We start from the raw sequence: 26,484 nt of genomic DNA, 5'->3' as shown, positions 1-26,484 counted from the left end.
TCTCGTTGAGATATCATCAACTTTAGCTGTCAATCAATCTGCGATCGCATGCGGGCAGCTACAGGCCAATTAACTTGATTTAAGAAAAGCTGTTTAAGTTAAGTTGGTTCTGAGTAGATTGTATCCTTTCACACTTTACGCCGTCTAGATAAGACTTCTCGAAAGAGGCTCTTCTCCTAACCCGCTTCTGCTCCCGCGCCATACTAGGAATATTGCCTAGTTTACAAGTGCAATAGTGAGATTGCCCGATGCAGTGTTCTTTGCGTTAAAGTCTTCGCGTACCAAAAGACAAATAGGCGTTATAGCTGTAAAATCCTTGTTATATTCTTTTGTCTCTACTTAGGTAGCGTATTTATTGAGATACAGGGGATTAAGTGTATGCGTTCATTTTGTGTAAGATATTGATGTTATGTTAATCTCATCTTGCTCTGGAATTACTTGTTGGCCATAAGATTAAACCTTAGGCTGCTAACACAGATAGAGCGACTACAGAACACATGGCAAGTCAGCCGGAATGCAACGCGGCGCTCCCTTGTCGACTGGCCTCCAGGGGCTTCAATGGTAAATAGTGACACTGGCTGATGCTAAGGTCCTGAAAATAACTATTCTTATTATTCGTGTGGTGAAACATTATATAAATTTTATAATACAAGGATGAACTCCGCCTCTACACTCTACCAGATTGACCTGGTATTGACGGAATGTAGGATAAATCATACACCGGAAGGCACTCTTTTTGGAAATTCCAATCAGCCTTGTCAGACACAACCACGTTCATATGTGTTAAATTCCCCTCATTTCCCCAGCCTCAAACCGTCGCAACCCTGCCAAATCAACATCACTAATACTGAGATTATCGCAATGGATCAGCAAGAACAGAGTTGCAAAAAACATGACTTCTTTATGCAATCGACCCGCGAGGCGTTCATGAGGACATGTCTGTCCTGCGGATTTGTTGAAGAGCTCCAACTTTCACAAGGAAAGCGAAAGGTCGATCCGTGGCAAGGTTGGCTCTCAGCTAAGATTCAGCCGCTGTCATGGCCCCCTTGCATTAAATACTCTGGAACTCTCCAAGTAACCTCTCTGCAGAGAACGATAGATAAAATGTCCTCGGAAAAGGTCTATAGCTACCGCCCAAACATGCAGACCTCACTTCAGAGTCAACCTCAAATGGATGTAAGATTATTTTTGGTCTCATGTATGAATGAACAGCATGCTAAGCAGTATGGATAGAGAAACCCTTACATCTACCGTGACCTACCCAAAACTTCCTGTATTCGGCTATTGGAGCCATTGCAGGGCTACAGACTCGATGCACTCAGCGGGCGTCTGTTCGAGGTTCGTTGGGAGCAAGAGACATGTCCTTCATACTCTGCCCTGTCCTATACTTGGGCAGATGACAAGGGCGATATCTCACCTTCAAATCTCATATTCCTTGATGAAGAACAGAGAGTCCTACGTATCACTCGTAATTGTGATAGAGCATTACGAGGCTTGCGCCAGAAGAATAAGTCAAGCTTACTATGGGTCGATTCCATCTGCATCAACCAGTCATCTGCTTCAGAAAGGTCACACCAGGTTGGGTTGATGAAAACCATATACTCCAAGGCAACTACTGTTCACGCTTACGTGGGAGAGAAGGAGTGCAGAGAAGACCTTACAGGAACCGAAGCCATCACTCTATTAAAAGAAATCCAAGGCAATGGAATCTCTAGCATGCTGTCTGGCGAGACCAGCAACATCGCCATTCTTAACAACTTCTTTTCAAGGTCCTATTTTGCTCGATTATGGATTGTCCAAGAGCTTCTTCTCTCCCAATCGATTACGTTTCACTGTGGGGAAGTTTCACTCCCAGTTTCCAACCAGTCCATCTCTCAGCTATACGAGCAAGGTATCAAGGTTCCTTCATGGGTCCGATTTGCTGGAAAGGCGAAATCGAATACGGAGCGTACCCCTATGGACTTGAAAGATCTTCTTATTGCCACCAGTGTCTGCCGCGTGACAGATCTACGTGATAAGGTGTTTGGGTTGCTAGGTCTTGTTAGCGATGTTCAAGCTTCAGACTTGAGTCCTGATTACGAGTTGATGGTCCGCGAGGTTTACATCGGCGTTGCTGCATACTTGATGGAGAATTATCGATGCTGCGATCTCATTCAGCATATAGATCCCCACCGGAACCAGGAAAGCCTTTATGGGATGCCGTCTTGGGTTCCTATGTGGAATACAGACATGCCGCTGCAAGGTTCTGAGAATATCTCCAGACATATTCAGCAGATTGAGTTGGACTGCAAACGACTACCTACATACGATTCGCGAGTCGATAATTTTACGATACGCGCCATTGATGGCTGGTCCCATGACAAGATCTCAGATTGCAACAACAGAGGAAAACTCTGTAAAACAGTGCATTCTGGGTCAGGCTTTCTTGCAAGCAACATCCAGACAATGTGTTAGTTGGAGTCGTATTTTTACACCGTCAGACCTCAGACGAGAACAGCCAATGGACTGGAAGATAACAAGTATATCACAACTTTCTGGCATCTGAAAGGCAACATTAAAATTGCAGTTCGGCGCTACCGGCGGCCATTTTGGGATGCAAGACCCCTGGGCTGTGCTCATCTCATACGAGTCGATGGGTGCGCTTTATTATTCTTAGCGTGCAAGACCTCTGACAGCCTGCAGTATCGCCTGGATAGTTCGTGTGTTGCAGCTATAGTTTGTCACATAAGGGAGCCTAGCCCTGGTGGGATCCTCAAGTTCGATGACCTCCGGCGTTTCTCACAGTTCATCCCTCTTACACTTGAAATGGTTCAATTCATAGCAAAGTGGAGAAATGCAGTGCTCACAATCGCAAGCTCAGATCCAGCAGATAGGGAACACCCTCCATCAATCGAGGACCAAAGCTGCCATCATTCCTCTCTGAACGAACAGGAGATATACCGCCCAACTTGGAGAAGCTGGGGGCCTTTTCTGGCCCTGGAAACTTGGCATATGTCCGAAAATGATATAGAGCTGCAGAGACAACTGCCAAGCCTAGCTGAGTTCTGGGACAAGGCCCATATATTGCATACTTGGGTTCGGAAGTGGACGATGAGCGCCTTGAACTTGAGAAAATACCGTTTCACTGTCTTGCGACACAGCAATGGTCTCTACCCCCTGGAAAGAGCACTGAGAGACTGCCTTGGAATGTCAAACGCCTTGGCAGGAACTTTCGAGAGTATTATTGGGAACAACTTCACCCTTCAAAGCTTTCGCCTGCTTGAGCAGCTAGTTGATGCCCTGACAAACCCTTGGCATGAATGCGTAGGCAGCAACCTTTTGGGTTATCAAGGAACGATAGAGGGTCTCACTGAGGACATAGGCACTCTTCTTGAACTTTTGCACAGAGATCAGTTGTTTTTAGACAAGGCTTTCCCACTGGAGCTAAAGATATACACCCTGAGTACAGTCATATCAAGCAAACCATGGAATGGAAGAAGGTACTTACGGGGCTAGTAAGAACAGATACAGAGATAGAGTATGTAAGTTTTATTTAGGCTTTTAATACGAATATTAGTGTTTTAGTATAATGTAAGACTTATTTGTAATCTTAGAGTAGGTTCAAAATACCAACTTACCATATTGTCTCTATATACCCAAGATATCTTATGTATTTTAATGCATGTGGTATTAAAAGCTTATCCATAGCATAGCGCTAGACAGAACTAACAGCTAACTATATATAATAGAACAAGAAAGTATATCAGTCATACAAAACACTGTCGCGCATTGTAACTGTTGTCTTTACGTTAGATTGGCCTGAGAATTAACTGCGGAAAATGGATAAGCCGTTCAGGCCACCGAACATTTAACTTAAACTGATCAGTCTAACCTACCTATGTCAGCGAAAGCTTACAAGAAGCCTACCGAAATTCAACCTTATGGGCTAAGAATCGGGTCGCTAAGTTCCGTGTGGTGATTATAGGCTCTCAGCCACAGGTCTCAACTGCAAAGGGGTCTCAAGCATCGTTTCTACCCGAAAAGCAGGTATTCTGCCGCCTTACTAGAAGATCATTCCTTCTATGCCATTTCCAATGTTAATTACCAACTGTTTCGCGAGCAAGCAACGATTCGCAGAGGTAGAAACGGACGTTCTTCATGGGCAGCTTCCAAGATCTTAGTGAGCACCAATGATCCGGAAGCCAGTGCTTAGATGAGATGGACCTACGGAGACTGAGTTATCCCCCGCATTACTGTTTAGTAGCTTGTTAAGAAGAGATGTACAGCTTGATATATTCCTGATTTTGTGTTTTGCTGACACATTGTCGGTTCGTCGGCTCAACGTTATCATATTCAGTTCAAGACTATTGTACCATGTTTCATTTTTGAAAGAGATAGTGGCTGTGTTGTGAATGAAATTTTCTTATGATCAGGGTACCTACCAATCGATCAAGAATGGGAATATAGCAGTTAGCTTTCGGCGTTCCGGGTATCGGTGATAGACCCCATTCAGCCTTACACGGCGGATGTCAGCGGCCCTGTATGTAAGATCAGCACTAGCTCCTCCAGGCGGCGAGTAATTCTGGCAACTTCGGATAGCGCCTGTTCATGGATTACGCATCTTGTACAAGATATGCTACTAATACTTGCGACTTCATACTGTTGATCTCATGACTACTGAAGAGAAGCGATCACAATTCGTTTATACAAACTCACCTGGGCAATGGAGATGAGATCATAACTGGGCAGACTATGATTCTGGCTCTGGAAACCGGCTCTGAGGGGTCCAAGAGTTGGTGAGCACTAGCGTTTAGCGTTTTCCCAACCATTTGAGAGCTACTGAATACCCTCACCTAGATCCACTTGACGATGCTTACGGCAGATCAATGTAAGCTTCAAAGTCGGAAGAGCGGTGACTTGAGCGGCATCTCTGCACGGGCCAACATAATTGGAAATGGCAAGGCAGCTAGATGCGAGCTTGTCCACCATAAATCCTTGCGGCCCCCAATAGTAAGGCATCGCCACCCTCCCAAGGTTGCCCAGCACTCGTAAATGGCTGGATAGATCCTTGTATGATATTGGCCGTCGAGCAACGGACCCTTTACAACAGGTCTCATCCGAAGACAACCCACGCCGGAGGCATCTCAAGGCCAGTGCGGCAACCATTGAGGCCCTCACTAAACACAATTGGCCAGTCTAACTATAGCTTTGACATTTGGGGTCCGTTCTCCCACTACACTTCTCAAACGGCGTCATAAACGGGCTAATTCCTGCTCCGCAGCCCTAAAATAGTTATTGACAGCGCTGCAACGACCCTTTCTTGCACATTAGCTTGACATCAATACCATCCCATGTGACGAGGCTTACGACGATCCCTTCCCTTTTGAGTCTTGATTCGGGCTGTCGGTTGATGATTGTCAGCGAGTTCCGGTGTAAATGCAGTTCTTTGGTGAGAGTTTAGTTCCGAGATCCGGGGAACAGGGTTGAAGATCCTTTGGTCTTACTTGCATAAGCTGAGGATACGAGAACTTGGAATAGGTTGAGGTGATGGATATAAATGAGGTTGGGTCCGCCATGTGAATGAGGGACCCTTTGATGTTTGCTGACACAGGATCGTTTTTTGTACTACTATAGTGACCAATATGGCTGCAACAAACGGAACCAATGGCAATATGCCGCAAAAGACTCGTGAGGAGAGTAATCATCACATGGAGTCGTCTATCTGGAATGAAGTCAAGTTCAGACCTGATGATATCATCATCACAACCTACGCCAAGTCCGGCACGACTGTGAGTTACTCACTCTCCCCACGACGCATTAGCTAACTGGAGGCTTAGTGGGTTCAACAGATTGTTTCCCAACTCATCCACCAAGGCGATCCTACGATCCCAGCAGGATCTCTCTCACCATGGGTCGACTTGCGCATCGTCCCCAAGAACATCATGCTCGAACTCATTGAGTCTCAAACTCATCGTCGTTTCCTCAAGACACATTTACCTCTTGACGCTCTTGTTTGGAACCCTCAAGTCAAGTATATCTTCATCGCACGCGACGGTCGTGATATGGTATGGAGTATGCATCACCATATGTATCACGCGACACCGACCTTCTACAGCTTTTTCGAAAACACAGGTTATGAAGGCCAACCTCCTCAACGACCTAGTGAGAACCCGAAGGATATTTTTGATCACCTTGTAAAGGATGATATGCCAAGTTCTCTTTGCTGGCCGTTCTGGAGTCATATTCGAGGCTGGTGGGAGCATCGTGACCAACCTAATCTGCTTCTTGTTCACTTCAACGACCTCAAGGCTGATCTTGAGGGAGGGATTAAGAGGATTGCGAAGTTCCTTGAGATCCCTGATATGTCGGACGATAAGTTCAAAGATGTCGTTGAGCATTGTACGTTTGATTGGATGAAGGAGCATGCGCATCTTGCTGCACCGCCTCAGGCTGAGGTTGCGTGGGTAAATGGTGCGAAGGACTTTGTGTACAAGGGAACGAACTCACGATGGAAGGATGTGCTTTCTGAGGAGGACTGTAGGGCATACGAGGAGAGGGCGAAGGCGGAGCTTGGTGAGGAGTGTGCCAACTGGCTGCAGCATGGTGGTTGGTTGAAGTGATTCATGATTGCAAGAGGCCATGATATGGGGATGTTCGAGTTTCATTATTGGTGTAATTTCGCATTTATCGAGGCTGCCTTCGAGCTAATGGCTATTAGGCATTCTGTGTCCCTCAATCAGAACATAGCGCTTTTGAAAGCTGACTGTTTAATTTGGTTATTCCCTTCTCCTGGAGACATTCCTCCTTACGATGTGTACCTACTACTGGTGTTTTATTGCCAACATGTACATAGTATCGCGAAAACGACAACGATTTATATGCACTGTCTAGTCAAGGCAATGGCGGAACTTCAAGATCATCCCGTAGTTAATCAAGTAATTTAATGTCGCATGTCCATTAATCTCTATTAAGCGTTATACTGTACTCCCAAATTACTGCGCCAGACTATCATCAGGTCATGGATCCAATTGCCTACCCCTGCTGCCAAAGGACAGTCTTGTCTCCAACAATGCTAACCTTGTCAATCTCAACCATCTCACTATCCGTAAGTCTCCATCCAAGCGCCTCAATAGCACACTTCGCCTGCGCAACGTTCCTAATTCCAACAACAGGGAGGACTCCCTTGCTAATATTATAATTCAACGCAACAGCGGCAATACTCTTGCGCCGTCTCTCAGCAACTCTCTGTAGAGTCTCAAGTACAGGTTCCAGATCTTCCATCTTGTAGCTGCTGAAACGGTGTGATTTGGGTGGTGGATTGTCCTTGGTGTACTTGCCAGTCAACCTTCCTTGCGCAAGAGATGAGTATGATTGGAAGATCATGCCGCTGGCTTTGCACTTCTCGATGTTGCCGGTCAGTTCGGGGTACCGTCTAAGGATGTTGTACTCGCATTGGTTCGTAGCAAGAGGGATGTTGAACTTCGCGAGCTCGTCATTGATCTTCTGGACGTCTTCGACATCGTAGTTGGCTACGCCGATTGAATGGGCAAGGCCTAGCTCGACGCATTGGGCCATACCCTCAGCAATTTGGGGGATGCTCTGCGGATGGATCGGGCCATGAACGAGGTAAATATCCACATATTCGAGGTTCATGCGCTGAAGACTCGCCTTGAGACTTTTGACAGGCGCATCGACAGGATGAATGAAGTTGGCGGCCTTGAGCGGAGTGCTGAAGTATTTCGTCTGGATAACGATGCTTTCACGAGGAATATTCTTAACCAGTTCTCCGATTATCCTCTCACTCTCTCCATTGCCGTATGCCTCAGCAGTGTCAATAAAGTTGATACCAGCCTCGTAAAGCGTCTTCCAAGCCAAGATGACATCAGGAAGTTGCTTCTCGTCCCATTGCCATGTCGACTTGTCGCCCCACGACCAAGCACCAATAGCGATATGCGAAGCCTTCACGGGTTTTTGAGGGCTTGGAAACTCGACCCGAGAACTAGGTTCGGGACAGTATGATGTAGGAAGGACGTTGGCGCCAGCTGTTTCTGGGTCTGCCCAGTTCGGCTTCTTGGAGTGAAAGCCGGAAACAGCGGACATGCCTGCTGAGAGGCCGGCTTGTAGTGCTTTGTCCATAGTAGATGAGTCGTGAAGTCTTGGCGTTGCGCGGAGAATAAAGTGGTGAAGAAACTTGGCGAAAAATACCAAGAAAGAGATTAGGCTACTATTTAATTATTTCTGCCATTATAGAGTATTATAGCCTCTCAGTTATCGTTGATGAATTTATGATGGAACTGTCAATTATGCTCTGTACAATCGTGTCGAGGTGTTTATGCACGAACAGGGATCTATTGGAGTCATCATGACGCTACTCCAGGTCTGCTATGACTTCTCATCATAGTCATACGGTAGCAGTCTGAAACTAAAACCAGGCATGACAAACGAGAATGCGGCAATTATTAACCGGATGATTATAGAAGCTCTTCTTACGATTCAATGACGCGGCGGCGTATCAACAACGCGCGTAACAGAAAGTCGAGCGATTGTTATGACTTGGCTCGACACAATGACGTCACATCTTCACATGCTTTATCCTCGCAAGCCAAATGAAGGCTGGAAAATAGACTTCAGTCCCAACAGCGGCATAAATATAAACCAGCCTCCTACACCTTACTTTTCATACCCAACGACCTTTGACGCCATATTGTTCTTTCTAACCCGCCAAGATGGACTTCAACGATCCCAAAAACACAAAGTCTTATTCTGATGCACTGAAGGTCGATCCTAATTCTATTATTGCGAGTTCAATTGATACAGCTCCCGTCACTGTTGAACGAAAGCCATATCAGCCGGGGATTGACAAGCCCAAACTGGCCCATGCAGGTAAGCATTCCACAGGTGGAATTGGAGACCTTCATTAACTCGTAATGTCCAGGAGTTGCGAGAACCAATCTTGCTGCTACCCATGAGCGTCCAAAGGGAACGACTGATGATGACTGGGCTCATCGACATCGCCATCAGACTGTAAGAACTTTGCTACTACTGCATCAATCGCCATTCTGACGTCTTTCAGGTCTTGCAGCAACATTGCGACTTCTTTGACAAGGTGCCTGTCTTCTCCCCAAGTTTATCATTGTGAGACTAATTATTCCAAGGACCACGATGGCGTGATATGGCCAATCGACACTTACAGAGGTTTCTGCCAACTAGGCTACGGAATCATCCTATCTCTCATTGCGGTATTGGTGATTCACGGGAACTTCTCATATCCAACGCAGTCCTCGCTGCTCCCTGATCCTTTCTTCCGGATTTACATCGACAATATCCACAAGGATAAGCACGGTAGCGATACTGGAACCTATGACACAGAAGGACGCTTCATCCCTCAGAAGTTTGAGGATATGTTCTCCAAGTATGCGGATGGACGGGACTACTTGACGATATGGGACGTGAGTAGGTTGATGAAGGGGCAGAGGTTAATCGCTGATCCGGTCGGATGGTGCGGTGCCTTCTTCGAGTGTAAGAGATAACTATTTGCATTGTTTTGTAGCTATGTTATGTAATATGTTATGTTATGTTATGTATATTTTTCGTCCGGGGGGCCGTAGGCCCCGAAAGTCTCCTAATGGAGCACAGGACGTGCTGAGCTAGAGAAATTGGGACCTATCTACACACTAATTACAGAATACTATGACTTCCTCTCGAATTCCAATTCTGCAGACGCGTCGATAGACCTCACACTATCCAGCATATCAACGGCACAAATGGCGCATCTTATCTAGCCTGTTACCCGTCAGCGGGATGATCAGGCGCGGCTGATGAACGACAGCCGCAAGGTAAGCCCGTTGTTAGGCGATCGTGAGCCTCTGGGCGCGGTAGCCTCAGGGCTGCCTTCAAGTGGTCACGATCAGATAGAGGGCGTGCTAGCGCCCTTCATCTGGCCGAGAACAGGTAAGAGAGAAAGGTAAGAAAAAGGAAATGTATAAGGGTAAAAGAGGGGAGGAAGGATGCGAGTGCGTCCCGGGTCGTGCTCGTCTAATAACGAGGACAGATCTTTCCAAAGAAAACGCTGGCTTTAGACAGTTCGGTGAACTTGGTGAAGTCTCTTCCTGTTGCCAGGTTGACTGCTGCATTCGGTGAGGGTGCCAACCTCATCCGATGACGCGGCGGTACCTTTCTGCAGTAGAAGATGTGGTCCGGTGCTTTGCGTCGGTTGCATGAGCAGACCAGGCGTGCATCACTATGGTCGAATCTCTCGTGATATGCGGCGAAGTCCCCATGAAGCGACCTTGCTGCCAGCAGATGGTGCAAGGCTGCACGCGGGAGCGACAGCTCCGGCGGACAGCCTGTAGTCGCCTTGAGATTGAGTCTTTTGTACTGCTCAGGAGCGGAGGTGGACCACCACGCCTGGAACGCTTCTTTCGGCTTCTGTCTTGCGATTCTTCGTAGGTAAGCCAGCGTCGGTTGAGCGCCTTCGGGCTCGGGGAGCGATGACGCTGCCTTTGCCAGCTTGTCGGCCTGTTCGTTGCCAGGGATGTTGGAGTGCCCTGGCACCCAGCGAACTTGGATGGCTCCATGCGATGTCGTCAGAGCTTGGAACTCGAGAAAGACGTTTTGAGAGGATTCAGAAGGAGTGCCTCGTAGACACGTGGCGGCTGCCAGGTTATCTAGGCAGATGAATATATTCTGTGTTGCTAATTCTCGCAGGTTTAGAGCAGCCTTCAGGCCCTCTAAAGCCCCGGTAGCTTCAGCATCGAAAACCTCAGCAGGTCCGAGGCGACCTGATCCGTCAAAGATGGGGATATTGTTCTGATGGATGGTGAAGCCATAGCTGGCAGCCCCTTCTGAGGAAAGAGAGCCATCCGAGTATACGACCAAGGTGAGCGGGTCGAGAGACTCGACCCAGCGGGAAAAGGCGTCAGCCGATTTCTCTTTAGACGCTGTCTGCAGTGGGGGCAACTGTTCTTGATGGAAGCATCGATAGACGAGTTTCGGCCGCGTGCAGGGTGCAAAGAGTTCGTTTGCACGTCGAAGGCGCGTCCTGAAGCTGCTCTCTGCCTGTATTTGATATCTTCGTTTGATGAGGTCGTGGTAAGTAGGCTGTCGGGGCGGGCGCGTTCGGATCGCCAGAGGATGAGCCTCATCCAGCGATTTGAGTCGTGCGGAGAACCTAAGTCGCCTCGCGTCAAGCAATTGATCGACTGGTGGTATCCCGCTTTCTCTGTGGAGGACGGTGATGGGTGTCGTCTTCCAGACGGGAAGAATGGCCTTCATAGCCTGTTTCATGGCTTTTGTCATTATTTGCACGAGATGCTGGTTACTCGATGGTAGATCTTTCGTAGGATGGGTCCACCGCGGCCTGGTCTTGCCCGGGTACCACGCCTCTGAGCCGTGGAGCAGCACTGGCTCGACACATGCTCTGACGGCGCCTCGCACGGCGCTCGGTAGAGGGCCGTGTACCGTGTTGGTGAGCCCCCGCAAATGATAAGCCACTGCCTTTGCTTTGGCCGCCCACTTTTCGACATGAAGTCGAAAAGATAGTCTGCTATCCAACCAGATACCAAGCCAGCGTAGAGCTGGTTCAGGGTATTTCTCGACATCGCCGTGGCGCACTGCCGGCGCAGTCCTGAGTTTGCTGCGGGAGAAATGCATGACTTCGGTCTTCTTCGTGTCGAAGGACACGCCATTCTCCGCGCCCCATCGCACCATCTCGGCGATGGAACTAGATGCCATGGCAGAAGTCTCGTCTACTGTGTCGCCTATGGACAGGATGGCCGTGTCGTCTGCATAGCCGAAGCGACCCTGAGGGTTCCCTAATCGATAGATTGGCTCAGTGTAGAGCAGAAAGAGGATTGGCGATACCGGCGACCCCTGAGGGAGGCCGCACTGAAGGGGAGAAGAGGGCGTGACTGTGTCTTGGTACCTGACACGCGCCGACCGGCCGCCCATGAAGGAGCCGGCCCAGCGAGCCAGATGATTAGGCCAGCCTTGCTCACGAAGACGCAGGACGAGCCTGTTGCGCATGACGGTGTCGAAAGCACCTTGGACGTCCATTGTGACTAGAGTCGCCACCTTCTTGCGTGCAAACGCTTCTTCAATATCATGGACCAGAGCAGTTACCAAGTCTGTTGCCGACCTCTTGGGGAGCGCCCCAGCTTGCTGCGGATGAAGGACGCTGTAGTGAACGGCTGCCCAGGCTAGGCGGCGCGCGATCAGTCGTTCTAGTCCCTTACCAAGACAGGAGAGCAGTGAGATGGGTCGCCATGCTCGTGGTTCGGTAAGGTCTCTCCGTCCCGGTTTCGCGATCATGACCACCTCCGCCTCCTTGAATGGTTTTGGATGATGGCCTATGGTAAGGCATCTTTCGAAGAGACGCCGGACGTGTGTACCGATGGTATGCCATACTGCTTCAAGAAGTTTGACTGTGATGTTGTCTGACCCTGGGGATGTATTGCCTGTGTGACAAGTCGCATATTGCGCCTCCTCCAGAGAGATTTCGGGAGAGAATGGGATCGATCTAGGTGGGAATACTGGCGTCCATGCGTTTGCGATGTCGTCCTCCGCAGTTCTTCGTTCAAGCGTGGCCTGTCGGAGTGCGTTGGCCTTATCCATCTGGCTTTCGTACACGACGTTATCGACCTGTAGAGGTGGCGGCTGGAAGGCTCCTGGGGACTTTAGCCACCGGACAGCTTTGAAAACGTCGCTACTGCTGGAGAAGCCATCGATGAGGTTACGCCAATAGCGCCTCTTGGCCCGACGGACCACACGATGAAAGCCTCTTTTGGCGATCTGAACGTCCTGGTTGAAGCCGAGTGGGTAGCTTCTTCTGATGGCTCGAAAAGCAGCCGCGGCGTCGGCGCACTCCTCCGTCCACCAGGGAGCCGGGCGTCCGCCTTTCCGCGCGGGCCTCCCAGACGCTTTTGCTGCTGATGTTAGTAGACTCACGAGTGAAGACGCAAGCTCGTCCAGCTCCTCGGGGGTCGAATCTGTGAGGGGGATTCCTGTAGCGCCAAGCTCTACGATCTCGACGAATCGTTTAAGCTCGTCTTCCGTCGTCACTCGAATCTTGCCTGGCTGCACCGGAGTCGATCTGACGTCTGGGAAGGTCAGGCTGAGCGTGAAGTGGTCAGAGCTGGTGGCGAGATGGTCCTCGACGATAGCTTCAGCAAGTGGTAGGTTAGTAAAGGCAAGATCGATTGTGTTGCCGTACGGGTTTGTTGGGATATCTAAAGTGTTGAGAAGGCTGAGGTCATTCTCAGACACCCATCCTGCTATCTCTTGCCCCCGGTTCGTAGTTTGGCCTGTTTGCCAGCTACGATGTCTGGCATTGAAATCGCCAGCTACGAGGCAACGTTCCGGGACAGACCATTGAAATAGCGTGTCTAGGGCGTCCCTCTCGTCGTTCTGACGATAGAAGTTGACTATGGTCATGCCGTTGATCGCGAGCCAGAGAATGTCTCGGGTCTGGAAGGGCCGAATTTGGTCGGCAAGGAGTCTGGGGTCTCGCCGGACATATGTCATCACTCTAGGCCGAGTATCGTTGCTATTCCACATGTCGACCGGCGTGAATGTGTCGTATGCAGGGTGAGTCTTGGTTAGACAGCGGGTCTCTGTGTGAGCCGTCCACGGCTCTTGCAAGAGCACAATGTCATATCGTTCCGAGTCGGCCAGCGCCAGGGCGCAGTCGTGGGCCGGAGGGATCTTGCCGACGTTGGCCTGGAAGATCTTGAGCGGCTTCCTGTCGTTCTTTCGTGTTTGAGAATATCTATTCCCGGTCATGAGGACGAGTGATGAGTACGATTCGGCGCTTTCGCGGTGAGCCTGGTCTGGGCTGTTCGGGTTCTTCCTCTGCTTCATAGCCAGCATGAGGGGTCGTGGCCACCATGATGCACGAGGGTGCTCCTGATACAGCTGGGCTGGGAGCACGATGGTTAGGCTGTTCTTGTGATGTGACATCCACGCTTCGTCGCTCAGCCATGCCCTGCTGCGTTTCCTGATGCGATTCCAGATGCCGTTCTCGATGTCGTTGTCGGTATGTCTCCGCACCTACGGTCCGGACATGCTTTCGTTGCTCTTTAGTGAGTCGGCGGAGCACGCCGTGCACTGTCTTTGGCCGAGCTGGGCACCTACGGAAGTTGGCCTGGTGGGGGCCTAAGCAGTTGATGCACTGTTCTCGTGCGATGCAATCGTCTACAAGATGGCCAGTCTCACCACAGCGTCGGCAAACTGGCTGTCTGTGACAGTTGCGGGCAAAGTGGTAGCCCCAGCACGTCTCACACTGTCTGGGTCGGTCGGTTTTGTCAACAAGCCTGGCTGCGCTGCTGCCGAAAAGAGACCAGAATCTCTTTGTGGGCTTCAGAAAGGACACGAGCAGGGCCTTGGTCAAGGGGTTATCCGAGAATTGTCTTCCGGTACGTACATCAATGGGCTTGATCCCAGTCTGGACTTCTATCTCGTCGCTAACGACGCTGTCACTATCCACCTCATTACCGTAAAAGTCAGTCAGCCTTGCGGGAACGTCTGAGACCACATAGGTGAACCATTCCTTGTTCGTTTCTACTGCTGTAGCTCCCAGTTCAGCGGCCCACTCAGCTTGTTTATCTACCAGAAAGTCGCGTGTGACAGAGTCGGCGGCCAGGACGGCCCATCCCGATCTGACCGGGAACACCTGTCGAATTTTGTCCGAGACGGCGCCGAGTTTTTCCCGGATCAGAGTCCGGATGGCATAGCTACTGTGGGCCCTGGCCGGAGCTCCGGCTTCTAGACGGATGAAGACACGGAGGTCTTGTCGGGGTGGGGCGATAGTCGTCTGTTGCCCTTGGCGATGAGGTGGATCTGTTTGTCGGCGTCCATGTTGTTGTTGTTGTCTGTGGGTCAGACGGTCATGGTCAGTGGGAGGCGCGGCAGCAGCGACGCTGCTGTATGTAGGCTTTGGGGTCGCAGGTCCGGAGCAGGAGAGCTCTCGTTTCCAAAAGCCGAGGAAATCATCGGCAAATTGCTGAGCGAAACGTCGTTGCGGTCCGGTGACGAATTGCTGGGCCGCTTCTTCAAATTTGGCACAAAAGGCCTGGAAAACCCCCAGCTTGATGTTGTACTCTTCCACGTATTCTCGCGCGAGATCGTTGGCTGATTCAACGATAGAGATCGGTCGTTGTTCAAAAATGGATGCGGGACTGGCACGCTCAGCTCCTTCCGTAACTGCGGCGATGGTGGCGGGGTTGAGTGGTGAGGATGGTGTCTGAGCCATCCGCCTGGGACCGGGTGAAACACCAATGGTGCCGTTGACGGCTGCCGGACTGTTCTGCAAGAGGGCTGCACGGGCTCCCCGGTTCAGGTTGACGGGAGTGTGGATCCCCAGATCGAAGGGATCCAAGGCAGCGGGCGGGATCGTCGTAGACGAGGCCATCGCCGCGGTTTGCGACTGCGCAAAGCGCAGATTGGAATGTTTGTTGTGCACTTGTTAAGGATTTAGGTGTAGACAGGGCCACTTTCTTAACACTTGTATGCCAAGAAAGTGTGATGACAAAGGAAGGTGTTGTTTTGTAGCTATGGACTAACTTACTTGTGCTATAGGGTTGGCGACTTACATATTGCTTTGGCCGAAGGATGGGCGTATGATGAAAGAGGACATCAGAGGCATTTATGATGGCAGTCTGTTTTATAAGATTGCTGCTCGACGAGCGACGAAGTGATGTCCTTCACTTGTCCTACGAGAATCACTGTGCCCAGGAACGTTGAGCTATGCTCTGTGTAATGCAAAAGTCATTTATATTAGGCAGTACCGTCCATGAGATCAAACAGTCAAGCAAATCAGTATTAGAACAATTTATCATAAAGCATTTATTCATTACAAAAGCTCCGGAGTGAAGTGTACCGATCATTCAAGAGCCCTTTGAGCTTTGCTTTGAGTTTCGACGCGTCCAGGACGCTTATATCAGATCATTCCAACTCGAGTGGTGTAAAACTTGACTAACCTATACTTCGACTTGCCATCAGCGGAGTTCCATGAAGTGCAAAATTGCGTAACTCTGAACATGGAGTTAAGCGGAATATATTATTCTGAAGAATCATAAACTGCTAATACCGATGTAATTAGTGAAAGGGGCGATAAGAGTGAGTAATAGAACAGTGACAGGGGCTCAAAAGACTGAAGTCATCCAATCCTGAGTTTTCGCTCCACGTTTCTTCATGAAATCAAGTCATCCTGCCACCGATGGCAAATTAGTCAGAGACAGGAGATGGCCGTTCAGTATCTGGCTTGTGATTATGCGTAGGGCTGTGCAGTGCGGCTACCTGATCCTTCTCGGTGATTTCGTCTCGGCTTATTCGATGTCATGAATAAGCAGTATTATTCCCGCGCTACAACCGTTACACCGGGCAAATGTGGATACAGCCACAGAAATATCCCGAGAATGCGACGGACAGTGAGATTGGGTTTGTTGGTCATGATAATACGAAAATACCGAGAGGGAAGATGATGGAGCAGAAGAACAACACCGAACGGATGGGGTCAAAAGTTATAAAGGTCAGTCAAAGTCCCTCCAACACTGAAACACCATCAAGCACAACGATCATCTCTTACAGCTACATTTACAACAACTCTTCACTCTATCATCAACTCGGATTCAGCAACGGTCAAAATGGTCAGATACGCTAAGGACAAACCTGCAGGCTTCACCAACGCCATTGAGAGAGTTGCAATCGTGGGCGTAAGTACTCCCAGGCCTCTTCCCACCAAACCCTATTAACAAGTGACTCAGGCCGGCGGTACAATCGGCTCTCATATCGCCAACGCCCTTCTCCAATCCGGCAAACACACCGTAACTGCCTTGACTCGCAAAGGAAGCACCAATGACCTCCCTGATGGCCTTCTCGTCACCCCAATCGATTACAACGACGAATTAACTCTTATCGCTGCCCTGCACAACCAGCAATTCCTCATCATAACCATGGCTCCCAATGCTCCCAAGGACACGCATAGTAAACTCGTTCAAGCAGCCGCCAAAGCAGGTGTACCCTACATCATGCCCAATGGGTACGCCGGCGATATCGAGCAGGTCAAGCTCGGCGAGGATACCATCCTTGGCCCGATCGCGAAAGCGAACAGAGATGAGATCGAAAGGCTTGGTATGATGTGGATCACTGTTTGTTGCGGATTCTGGTTCGACTATAGTCTTGCCGGCGGTGAGAATCGTTTTGGGTTTGACTTTGATAAGAAGTCACTTACGCTTTATGATGATGGGAGTGTGAAGAACTCGACTTCTACTCTTGCGCAGGTTGGAAGGGCTGTCGCCAAGGTTTTGAGCTTGAAGGAACTCCCTGATGATGAGAACGACGAGAGCCTCACACTTTCTAGGTTCTTGAACCGGGCGATTTACTTGAACAGCTTTGTCGTCAGCCAGCGAGACTTGTTTGAAAGCGTCAAGCGTGTTACTGGTACTTCTGACTCAGACTGGACTGTTACTCATGAGTCGAGCAAGAAGAGGTATGAGGAGGGTATGGCGCAGGTTAAGCGAGGAGACATGAGTGGATTCAGCAAGTTGCTCTATGCCAGGGCGTTCTTCCCGGGGGATCCGAGCAATCTGTCTACTAAGTCACAGAACAGGTTGCTTAGCTTGCCAGAAGAGGATTTGGATGAAGCTACGAAGGATGGTATTGCGTTGGTTGAGGTTCTGAAGGGTCGTGGTGAGCGCATGAAGCATTAGATGATGGTGATGCTTCATCAGCATGTCCGCTCCATTATATTCCGTCACTCCACTCCACACTAGCTATTAGTAGGGCTTATTATAAACGCTTGTTGCACTTTAAATACTCTGATAAAGTTGACAAAGACGATCTGTTACTGTAAAACGATGAAGATAGAGCTGCCTAACCTAGATCATCTCTGCCATCGCCAATGATCCATGTTGCCAAAAGTTCAACATTTCTTAGCATTTTACTTATATTATATTAGTCTGAGTAGTTATATCCCAGGACATGCCAGTGACTGATTGCTGGCTTGGCTGGTTGAGCTAGAACCTCGGAGTTACGCTCCTGGCAAATCTACCCATCACACGATATACGTCAAGTATAATCAGATCCCAATGAGAGCATGAACATTTTTACGAGTAGTTTATGTAAGGAATAACTTGGCGCCCTACCTCGGATGTTGTTCTGTCCCCCGCAATTGAGATTTCGGATTCCATGATCACCACATACCAGGTCTCGGTCACGTCAGTGCAACTAGCGAATCACCAACCTACCCCGACGTTACAATCGCGGATACATGACTCCTACTTTGGGACTTATCAACGCTGATCCGAGTAATTTCGTAAATATTCTCGTGAAACACAGGCTGACGCAATTGATGTGCAGAATGAGGAGTGCATTGTTCACTCTTTCATTGGCCGGGTTATAGCATACTGTTTATGCATCCTGCTCGCCACGCATGATACTACATCGGTTATATCGCGACAAGATTACTTGAAGCAGTAAGTAATGATAGCGTGGGGGAGATAGAGCGGCAGGGAGTTATAGTCGTAGCGTCATCTGTGAAAATAAGCTTAAAAGAAAGTTTTCTCCCCGATCAGCCACAGTCTTTAAACCCTACCCCATTCTCGACCACACAATCACAATGGCAGGCAATAGCAAACAGGTCTCGAGCGAGAAGGTCCAAGGCGTGCAAGAACTTACCCCCGGCTCGGACTCAGATGCACCTGTTGTAGCTGTCCTGCAAGAAACGCCCAAGAGGAGCTGGAAGTCGTACATATGGGATACGTTTGACAAGTCGCCTGAGGAGCGCAGGTTTCTGTTTAAACTTGATGCTGCTCTTATGACTCTGGCGTCGTTGGGATATTTCATCAAGTACTTGGATCAGGTGAGTCTATGTTCACGGTGTACGAAGTGTGACTGACAACATAGGTCAACATCAACAATGCTTTCGTGTCAGGCATGAAAGAGGATATGAATCTATTCGGCAATGAGTTGAATTATATGCAGACATGCTGGACCGTTGGATATGTCATTGGCGAAATCCCAAGGTAACTCCATACCTCATCTCATTGATCGACAACGACTAACTGGTCAGCAACATGTTGTTAACACGCATCCGACCGAGTATATGGATTCCCGCCTGTGAAGTAACCTGGTCCGTCTTAACAATCCTCCTCACAAAATGCACAAACGCCACTCAGCTTTACGTCCTTCGCTTCTTCATCGGCCTCGCAGAGAGTACTTTCTACCCCGGAATGCAATACATCGTTGGATCATGGTATCGCAAAGACGAACTTGCAAAACGCTCATGTCTCTTTCACGCAATGGGCAACGTCGGTTCAATGGTCTCAGGCTATCTCATGGCTGGCTCGCATAACCTCGATGGCGTTCATGGCTATCACGGTTGGCAGTGGCTGTTCATCACCAACACAGTCGTATCTCTTCCCATCGCCATCGCGGGATTCTTCTTCCTACCAGATCTACCTGAGATCACGAGGGCTTGGTACTTCACACCAGAGGACATCGCCCTTGCAAAGAAACGCATGGAACTTGAGGGCCGAGCACAAAGATCACCGTACACGAAAGCCAAGTTCAAGAAGATCTTCACTAGCTGGCACATCTACACCTTGGTTCTTCTCTACATCCTCTTCAACAACGGCAACGGCGGAAACTCCCAACCGGCATTTCCTCTCTGGCTCAAATCAGAAGGCTACTCTATCCGCGACGTAAACCTGTACCCCACCATCGTCGAAGTAATCAGCGTGATTACAACACTCATCTACGCCTGGACATCAGACAGTCTCTTCCGCGGCGCCCGGTGGCCCGCCATCGTATTCTCCGGCTTAGTAAAAATAATAGCCTATGTCGGGTTGACAGTCTGGAAAGTCCCTACGCCGTTTACATGGGTATGTTTTATGCTCTGTGGTTTTGGAGGCGGGATAAGTGGACTTACGTTTGCGTGGGCGCATGAGATTTGTAGTGATGATAATGAAGAAAGAGCGCTTGTTACGGGAGCGATGAATCAGATGGCGTATGTGTTTCAGGCGTGGTTGCCGTTGATTATATGGCAGCAGGTTGAGGCGCCGGTTTATCCGAGGGGATATCCTACTATGGTTGGGATGGCGGTGGGATTGATTGGGATTGCGTTTACGATTAGGGCTTTGCATAAGAAGCAGATTAGAGGGCATAGGCATGCGTTGGTGGGTGAGGCGTAACTTGGCAAAGGAGGATGCATGTATGGGTTGAGTATAGTATGTAGTGAAAGCCTCTATCCTCCGTCTATCTGTCGCAATCTGTGTAACCTTCCCAGACCAGTCCTTAACTGTGGTATCATACCCCCAACGAATTCACGAGTCAATGCTCATGTAGACGAATACCCTCCATCAACAAATATCGTCTGCCCCGTCACAGCAGCACTAGCATCACTCGCCAACCAAACCGCAACACCCGCAAAGTCCTTGGGCAGCCCATTCCTGCCAATCATGGTCCTCGCAGCATGAGCTTCAGCCTTGCCTGGATCATTGAACGTAACACGGGCCAAAGGCGTATCAACAAGACCTGGCGCAACGGCGTTACACAAAACGCCATGCTTTGACCATGCTTCAGCTTGTGAACGTGTCAGACCCAAAAGACCTGCTTTAGAAGCTCCGTAGGCACCACTGTTTCCAAATGCTCGGAAAGATTGCTGGCTGATGATGTTGATGATACGTCCCCAACCATTCTCCGCCATTTTCGGTCCAAATGCTTGACCGAGTGTGAATGGAGCGGTGAGATTCACAGCGATAGTTTCATCCCACGCTCCTTGCGAGAGGTCATTCATATGAGGTCTATAATTAACCCCAGCAGCATTGACAAGAATATCTGGTGTTCCAGCATTCGTTTTAATAGCATGAATTGCATCGCGAACAGAAGCTTGGTCTGAGAGATCAGCGACGATTGCTTCAGCTGTGACGTGAAGATCTGCGAGGTGATCGATGGTATCTTGAAGAGGTTTAGGTCGTCGCGCGACAAGAACAATTCGACAACCTGCGCGACCGAGCGCAATTGCCATTTCGCGGCCTATGCCTGATGAACCTCCCGTCACGACGGCGACTTTGCCGGCGAGGCTGAAGAGGCTGGATAGGTAGCTCGAGATGGCCTGGGGGCTTGGAGCCATGGCGGTGAGATGACGCTAAATCTGATGGAGATTTCTGTAGCGGAGGAGTGAAAGTTTGTAATGACAGTGGTTATATGGACTACAAAAGTAGTCGCGTGTCTGTTTGGCTGGGATGCGAGTCTTGTGAGCGGAATCGGCTGACGTGTATTGGTGCACGAGGTGTAATGATAAATGCACGTATGCGGGGCGGGGTAGATAAATCGTGACTCAACGTTATTGACTAAAGCGGCATTTCACGATAAAACATCATGATTGCACAAAAGATTGAAAAATATGTCTATAAAAACTGCAAACCCTTCAAAGCACTTTGTTCACTTTGAACATCATGTAAAAATCGCTAAGCAGTAGCTTCAACCCTCACCAAAACCAACCACCAAGTCTCAGCCCCAATATCAACAACCCCAGGCCCATTAATCTCAAGATGAGCAATATGATCACTCAGCGCACTCAAAGGTCCCAGCGGTCCAGCGCTCTTATCACCCTCTGCTGAAGCTTCCAACAGCGCCTTTACAGAAACACCGACGACCTCCGAGAGTTGTTCTGTGTTGACCAAGCTCGCGTGCAAGCCTCGCTTGTTCAACCAATCGTGATTTGCGACAACGACATACGCGACCGCGCGTTCAGCAGGTGTTTTCGGTTTTCGCGTAGCTGCTGCGATTGTTCGTCCCGGAAGACTAACGACTGTTCCTACGGCACCGAAAACAGCGCCTAGAGGAATGGATATGGCGCCTCCGACAACACCAACCGCTGCTCCAATAATGTTACCGCGCTTGGTGTTGGCGGCGATGTTCTTACCAACGCTCTTAGCATGGTTTTGAACATTCTTGACGTAATTAACAGGTTGTTGTCCAACGCTCTTAGCGACATCTCCAGCGTGGTTAATAGCGCGCTCTCCAACCTTGGCTGTCATGAAGGCGGAAATGGTATCGAGGAACGAACCCCATGCTTCTTTTGTGATGCCATGACCGAGGAGAGCGGGCGCATAAGCTTTGAGGAAGGGAGATGTTTGAGTGGGGTTTTCTTGGGGAATGGCGATGGGGGGTTCTTGGGCTGATGAGGCTTCGGAGTAGCTTGGGAGAGGTGAGGAGGAGGGGAAGTTGAAGGGGTTTTCGGCCGTGGGGATCTTATCGGATGATGGTTCGTTTTGAGATGAGGGGCCTGCTTCGGCTTGGTAGGCTGGTGAGGGATCTGATGGGTGGGAGGCGTTGGCGAGATGCTCTGCTTCTTTGCTTAAAGACATGATGAGAAGAAACCTTAGATCAAACGTTGAGTTTGGGTAGAGATTGACGAATGAGGTCAGAGCGAGATGAGAAGAATTGAATACGATAAACAATTGAGCGACCGTCAGATCTTAAATAGACAATAAACACGGCTTAAATGCCACTTCGTCATCGGTTATATCGGCATCGTCTCAGCCCTAAGATCTGAAATTAACCCAAATAGTGAACCAATAGGAGCCTCCGATATACGCGCGGCTGAATTATCTCGAATGAGTTGACGCAATGGGCTTAGTTCGTCAGCCTCAGGACCTAAGCGAGAGCGAGATACTCCATTGTGAAGCTACGTAATGAGGCTGTGCTGGCCTCGAATGGATTGCTATCTCTGAAGTTGAACAATTGGGCAGAGCTTGGAAGAGATGCTGCATAGATCTATCTTGTCGAGATGTTACTATGGTCTACGTAAACCATTAAACTGACTCATGGTGAAATGATTTAACTGCCTGCCCAAGATAAAGGCAACTCGCCCTTGTTCTGTATTGTCTTTCATGTATTCCTAGCCCTACTCACTCGCATCTGCTCAATTCTCCTGCTCTCGTCGACGAGTATTCCCTCGGAGATAATAAAACCCTCTTTCTTTCACAAAGGCACAATCAGCAACCGTTCTTCTACCATAATCACTCTCCCTCCAGAGTCTCTGCGCCTCCAAGCATTCGGAAAGATGCGAAGCAGCATTCTTTTCGGAATATGACATATCGCGAGTTCGACACCATACGGTAAACATATTTCGAAATGTTGGCAGTGGGACGAGCAATGAGGGGCCTTGTCTCATGTGATTTACATGACACCCTTTGCAGCTAACTCCCGTCTCAAGCTTTCCCGTGCGAGAATTGAGGGAGGGGAAGATGAGACTTGCTGCGAGACGATAGTGAAGCCAGCCTGGTTTTAAAAGGGCTTGGCCAGTTTTTTCCAGGACTTTGTCGACTTTGATGTATACTGCTAGTAAATCCTTTGCCAGAACGCCACGAGTCTTGGACATTTTCTGAACATCATCCCAGTTATGCGTCTTGAACGAACACATATCCGCTGTCTTCAAGGCTTCGGCAAGGTCCTCGGCACGCTCGTTGTATAAATATCTCCACTCGTCCCTCTTGCTGATGCGTGCTTCGTTGACAACAGCTGTTTCAGGTGATATGCGAAGACATTCGAAGCAGCAGCGTTTGGCGGTCGGAAGGAACAGAAAATTGCCGAACAAACCGCAGAACGCACACGTTGATGTCATAAGTGCATTATAGACATCTGCATATGAGACATAACAGCTAAGGCCTGTTCTTCTGAAAGCGTTGAGAGCGTCGGGGGCGTAGTGCAGAACGCGCTGGTAGATGGGGAGATCAGTTGCTAAGCAGCGCGCACGACGGCTGACTTGTCTGAAGCGGCGAAACGAGTCGATGTCTAGCTTCAGGACGATATCCCCGAGTAAATCTTGAGGTAGGCAGGCTAGAGCACCGAGGTCTGAAGTTGGAGTTCCGAAGCATTGGGAGAATAACTTGTGGACCTCATGGGAGAATTCGTGGACTTTTGGATCGACGGTGGGGAAGTAGTACTTGCTTCTTTTGTAGAAACAAGTACGAAGAAGTGGGCTCATGCTGGCTGTCGTGTTTTCTGTGATGCTGGAGGGATCCGACATTGGGTCGGTGTTTGGTATAATGATGGAAGCCATTTTGTTGACGAGGTGGGAGATGGATGTGAATGGGAAGAAGAATCAAGAAAGGTGTGAAGACTTTGTTTATATACTGTCATTATTGCAACCTTAAATTCTTGCTTCTGTGATTCGCAGGTCTTAGGTAAAGTAAGAAAAGGAAACTTTGCCCCTGGACATGAAGCACGATAAGAGGTATACTATTTTACCAGTGTGATTTGAGCAAATTTTGTATCATATGCATCACAAGGTAAACTTCATTAAAATGTATTATACTTTATGAATGCAATATCTCTGCATCTGTGATTGGGTCCATGATAAGGTTAAAGGAGAAGTCTGTGTTACTCTCAGCCATTCATATGTGATAGCGTTGAGATACTGAACTTAACCCTAACTAGCTTTTGACAAAACACATGACCTTACGTACCAGAGTCTTGAACTTGATTAGGTAGGGTCAGGCCTTGTCTCCGCCCACGTATTACGTCCCAAACTCGCTCCTGCGTATGATCGCATCAGTCTATAGCCCAGAACTGCAAATCCAACCGTCTAACTCTTCTTCACTGTCTTCATAGACGTGGGAGTTTTGACCAGTTTAGGATACGCCAAGGGACTTGACATGACTCTACCCTGTTCCTATCTACCAACTCTATCACTTTGCTATTCTTCACTCTCGCCATACTCATTCAGTCTGCCATTCATCACGACAGCATCCAATCTCAACCATGATCTCAAAGTACCAATCCTAAACTCAAAAGAACCCTGCCAAATCTCCTTCTTCCAAGTATCAGCATCTCTCTGCTCAAACTCCACCAAGGCTAGTCTCTTGACTACGCATGTTTGCATAGCAGATCAGAACAATGATGTAGAATGCAATTTGGACAACAACGCCGACCAATACCTAAAAGTGCTCGTCGTTCCAAATCGGCATCATGTCTACATATCGCTGGCAATAGTCTGCTCGTTCGCTCAAACCCCAATACATGCCCCCATTCGCAGCAAACCAGGACTCTCGACCAGGCGGTATGCGGTTTTTCCAGACTCGCTGTGCATGCGCACAAGTCTCAAAGTGCTTCTCGAAGTCTTTGAATGTGTAGCACCGGTCACGGTCTTCGGCATCCGGGTTGATTCTCCCATCACCAAGGGGACCGCCTGCTCGAACAAGTCTCCGTTCGAAGGCGTCGTGGCAGCCTTTGCAGCTACGTCCTTCCTCCGTTTTGCCCGTGGAGGTGTTGAGGTAAGGAAATTGAATGGAAGCTGCGGCACGGTAGTGAAGCCACTCTTCACGAAAGAAACTTCGGGTTGCATCTGACATTCCTTTACCTATGTCTGAGGCCAGGATGTCGTCTACCAAAACGCCTCGGACATTCGCGCACATTTTACCAGGCTTTGACCATTTTCGGACTTTAAGAGAGCGCAGGTTGGATTGGTCGAGAAAGTTAATCAAGTGTTTCCGATTCTCCCGCTTTCCGTAAAGCTGATACTTGGGACTGTAGGTGAGGAGCTCCTCAGTCCCAATGACCGCCATACGGGGCGATATTTGCAGGCACTTATGACAGACGCGAGTGCATGTTGGAAGAAAAAGTAATGATCCGAAGTCGTCACAAAATTCACACTTGGGAGACGTGAGCGCCTTATGAATATCCCCGATGGCAACATGGGCACTCAACCCGGTGCGGATAAGATTGACCACAGCGGTGCTAGCATACAACATAACTTCCTTGCAGTCTAGAAGCGTTTCCGTGATACGGTGTGCCTTTGCGTTGACGATTCGGAATCTGCGGAAGGACTTGACATCGAGAAGACGAAAGATTTTGTTTGTAATCTCAGCGGGGAGTTTTTCAAAGAGAGCGAGATCCGCGATGGGTGTGCCGAGACTTTTGTCTAAGGTTTGGGGAATAGGGCCGAGGTTCTGCAGCATGGGAAAATACCATTTCGTCCGAGTGTACGAACACTTGCGGCGGATTTTGGCCCATTGATTCGGTGTGAGGGCCCAGTCGCTGACAAACGCGGATCCGTCTCTGTCAGCGAGATAGATATCTATGTCAGACATTCTATGAGGAGCTGAGTTAGAAGACATCTTGTGAGATTGGCTCAGGTGTTGGCCGTGTTTGAGATGATGGATGAGATGCGTAAGTGTCGGAACCGAAGACTGTGATGCGACAGATCAGGGTTGGAAGTTCGGGTTGGTCGAGATGGGAGTTGCTCCTGTTGAGACTGTTGACATAGCGCGTATGTCTTGAGATCAATGTTGAAGGGTTCGCTGGTGATGATAATGCGGAAGGGGATGCGCGGCAGAGTTGTCGAAGACTACTCGTTGCTGTTGCGGAGGGGTAAAGACTCAAGAACCGTTTAGAGCCAAGCTCTTTGCTATGCTGTGAAGATATTTGAGGTTGCTCAAGTTTCTCAAGGGATCAAAAAGGGTAGATAAAGTAGAAAATGAATCCTAACCTAGTTGCGGGTTA

At 49.1% G+C, this 26,484-nt stretch overlaps 10 protein-coding genes across 10 annotated transcripts; 5 read left to right on the top strand and 5 right to left on the bottom strand.

The window, feature by feature from the left end:
- Positions 1 to 861: 861 nt before the first annotated feature.
- On the top strand, positions 862 to 3,536 carry BKA55DRAFT_598744 (heterokaryon incompatibility protein-domain-containing protein; the record flags this gene model as incomplete). The annotated part of the gene is made up of 6 exons (XM_046196285.1): positions 862 to 1,074; positions 1,120 to 1,176; positions 1,234 to 2,088; positions 2,158 to 2,447; positions 2,481 to 3,343; positions 3,424 to 3,536. 6 exons carry the CDS (start codon positions 862 to 864, stop codon positions 3,534 to 3,536), a joined length of 2,391 nt encoding a protein of 796 aa, XP_046043161.1.
- A 2,085-nt stretch (positions 3,537 to 5,621) lies between these two features.
- Positions 5,622 to 6,599, top strand: BKA55DRAFT_525610 (P-loop containing nucleoside triphosphate hydrolase protein; the record flags this gene model as incomplete). Its single annotated transcript, XM_046188768.1, has 2 exons — positions 5,622 to 5,768; positions 5,817 to 6,599. The coding sequence occupies 2 exons, from the start codon at positions 5,622 to 5,624 to the stop codon at positions 6,597 to 6,599; spliced, it is 930 nt and encodes a 309-aa protein (XP_046043160.1).
- Positions 6,600 to 6,924: 325 nt separating this feature from the next.
- Positions 6,925 to 8,305, bottom strand: BKA55DRAFT_583002 (NADP-dependent oxidoreductase domain-containing protein). The gene has a single exon (XM_046194162.1). It carries the CDS (start codon positions 8,113 to 8,115, stop codon positions 7,012 to 7,014), a length of 1,104 nt encoding a protein of 367 aa, XP_046043159.1. The 5' UTR covers positions 8,116 to 8,305; the 3' UTR covers positions 6,925 to 7,011.
- A 335-nt stretch (positions 8,306 to 8,640) lies between these two features.
- BKA55DRAFT_583000 (Caleosin related protein-domain-containing protein) lies at positions 8,641 to 9,695 on the top strand. Its single transcript, XM_046194161.1, has 4 exons — positions 8,641 to 8,862; positions 8,915 to 9,003; positions 9,053 to 9,085; positions 9,135 to 9,695. The coding sequence occupies exons 1-4, from the start codon at positions 8,706 to 8,708 to the stop codon at positions 9,507 to 9,509; spliced, it is 654 nt and encodes a 217-aa protein (XP_046043158.1). The 5' UTR covers positions 8,641 to 8,705; the 3' UTR covers positions 9,510 to 9,695.
- Positions 9,696 to 16,619: 6,924 nt separating this feature from the next.
- On the top strand, positions 16,620 to 17,684 carry BKA55DRAFT_598740 (putative isoflavone reductase family protein; the record flags this gene model as incomplete). The annotated part of the gene is made up of 2 exons (XM_046196284.1): positions 16,620 to 16,688; positions 16,740 to 17,684. 2 exons carry the CDS (start codon positions 16,620 to 16,622, stop codon positions 17,682 to 17,684), a joined length of 1,014 nt encoding a protein of 337 aa, XP_046043157.1.
- Positions 17,685 to 18,592: 908 nt separating this feature from the next.
- BKA55DRAFT_525910 (major facilitator superfamily domain-containing protein) lies at positions 18,593 to 20,165 on the top strand (the record flags this gene model as incomplete). Its single annotated transcript, XM_046188790.1, has 3 exons — positions 18,593 to 18,835; positions 18,880 to 18,998; positions 19,046 to 20,165. The coding sequence occupies 3 exons, from the start codon at positions 18,593 to 18,595 to the stop codon at positions 20,163 to 20,165; spliced, it is 1,482 nt and encodes a 493-aa protein (XP_046043156.1).
- A 146-nt stretch (positions 20,166 to 20,311) lies between these two features.
- BKA55DRAFT_598738 (uncharacterized protein) lies at positions 20,312 to 21,106 on the bottom strand (the record flags this gene model as incomplete). The annotated part of the gene is made up of 1 exon (XM_046196283.1): positions 20,312 to 21,106. One exon carries the CDS (start codon positions 21,104 to 21,106, stop codon positions 20,312 to 20,314), a length of 795 nt encoding a protein of 264 aa, XP_046043155.1.
- Positions 21,107 to 21,443: 337 nt separating this feature from the next.
- BKA55DRAFT_545215 (uncharacterized protein) lies at positions 21,444 to 22,346 on the bottom strand (the record flags this gene model as incomplete). Its single annotated transcript, XM_046190793.1, has 1 exon — positions 21,444 to 22,346. The coding sequence occupies one exon, from the start codon at positions 22,344 to 22,346 to the stop codon at positions 21,444 to 21,446; it is 903 nt and encodes a 300-aa protein (XP_046043154.1).
- Positions 22,347 to 22,716: 370 nt separating this feature from the next.
- BKA55DRAFT_654477 (uncharacterized protein) lies at positions 22,717 to 24,043 on the bottom strand (the record flags this gene model as incomplete). Its single annotated transcript, XM_046197396.1, has 2 exons — positions 22,717 to 22,959; positions 23,005 to 24,043. The coding sequence occupies 2 exons, from the start codon at positions 24,041 to 24,043 to the stop codon at positions 22,904 to 22,906; spliced, it is 1,095 nt and encodes a 364-aa protein (XP_046043153.1). The 3' UTR covers positions 22,717 to 22,903.
- Positions 24,044 to 24,729: 686 nt separating this feature from the next.
- BKA55DRAFT_715321 (uncharacterized protein) lies at positions 24,730 to 26,099 on the bottom strand (the record flags this gene model as incomplete). The annotated part of the gene is made up of 2 exons (XM_046200879.1): positions 24,730 to 25,903; positions 25,973 to 26,099. 2 exons carry the CDS (start codon positions 26,097 to 26,099, stop codon positions 24,921 to 24,923), a joined length of 1,110 nt encoding a protein of 369 aa, XP_046043152.1. The 3' UTR covers positions 24,730 to 24,920.
- Between the last annotated feature and the right edge of the window lie 385 nt (positions 26,100 to 26,484).

Source organism: Fusarium redolens, assembly GCF_020744475.1.
Source record: "Fusarium redolens strain MPI-CAGE-AT-0023 chromosome Unknown BKA55scaffold_22, whole genome shotgun sequence".
NCBI classification, from domain to species: domain Eukaryota; kingdom Fungi; phylum Ascomycota; class Sordariomycetes; order Hypocreales; family Nectriaceae; genus Fusarium; species Fusarium redolens.
Note: the sequence above shows the minus strand (reverse complement) of the source record. Positions and strands in the feature narration are given on the sequence as shown.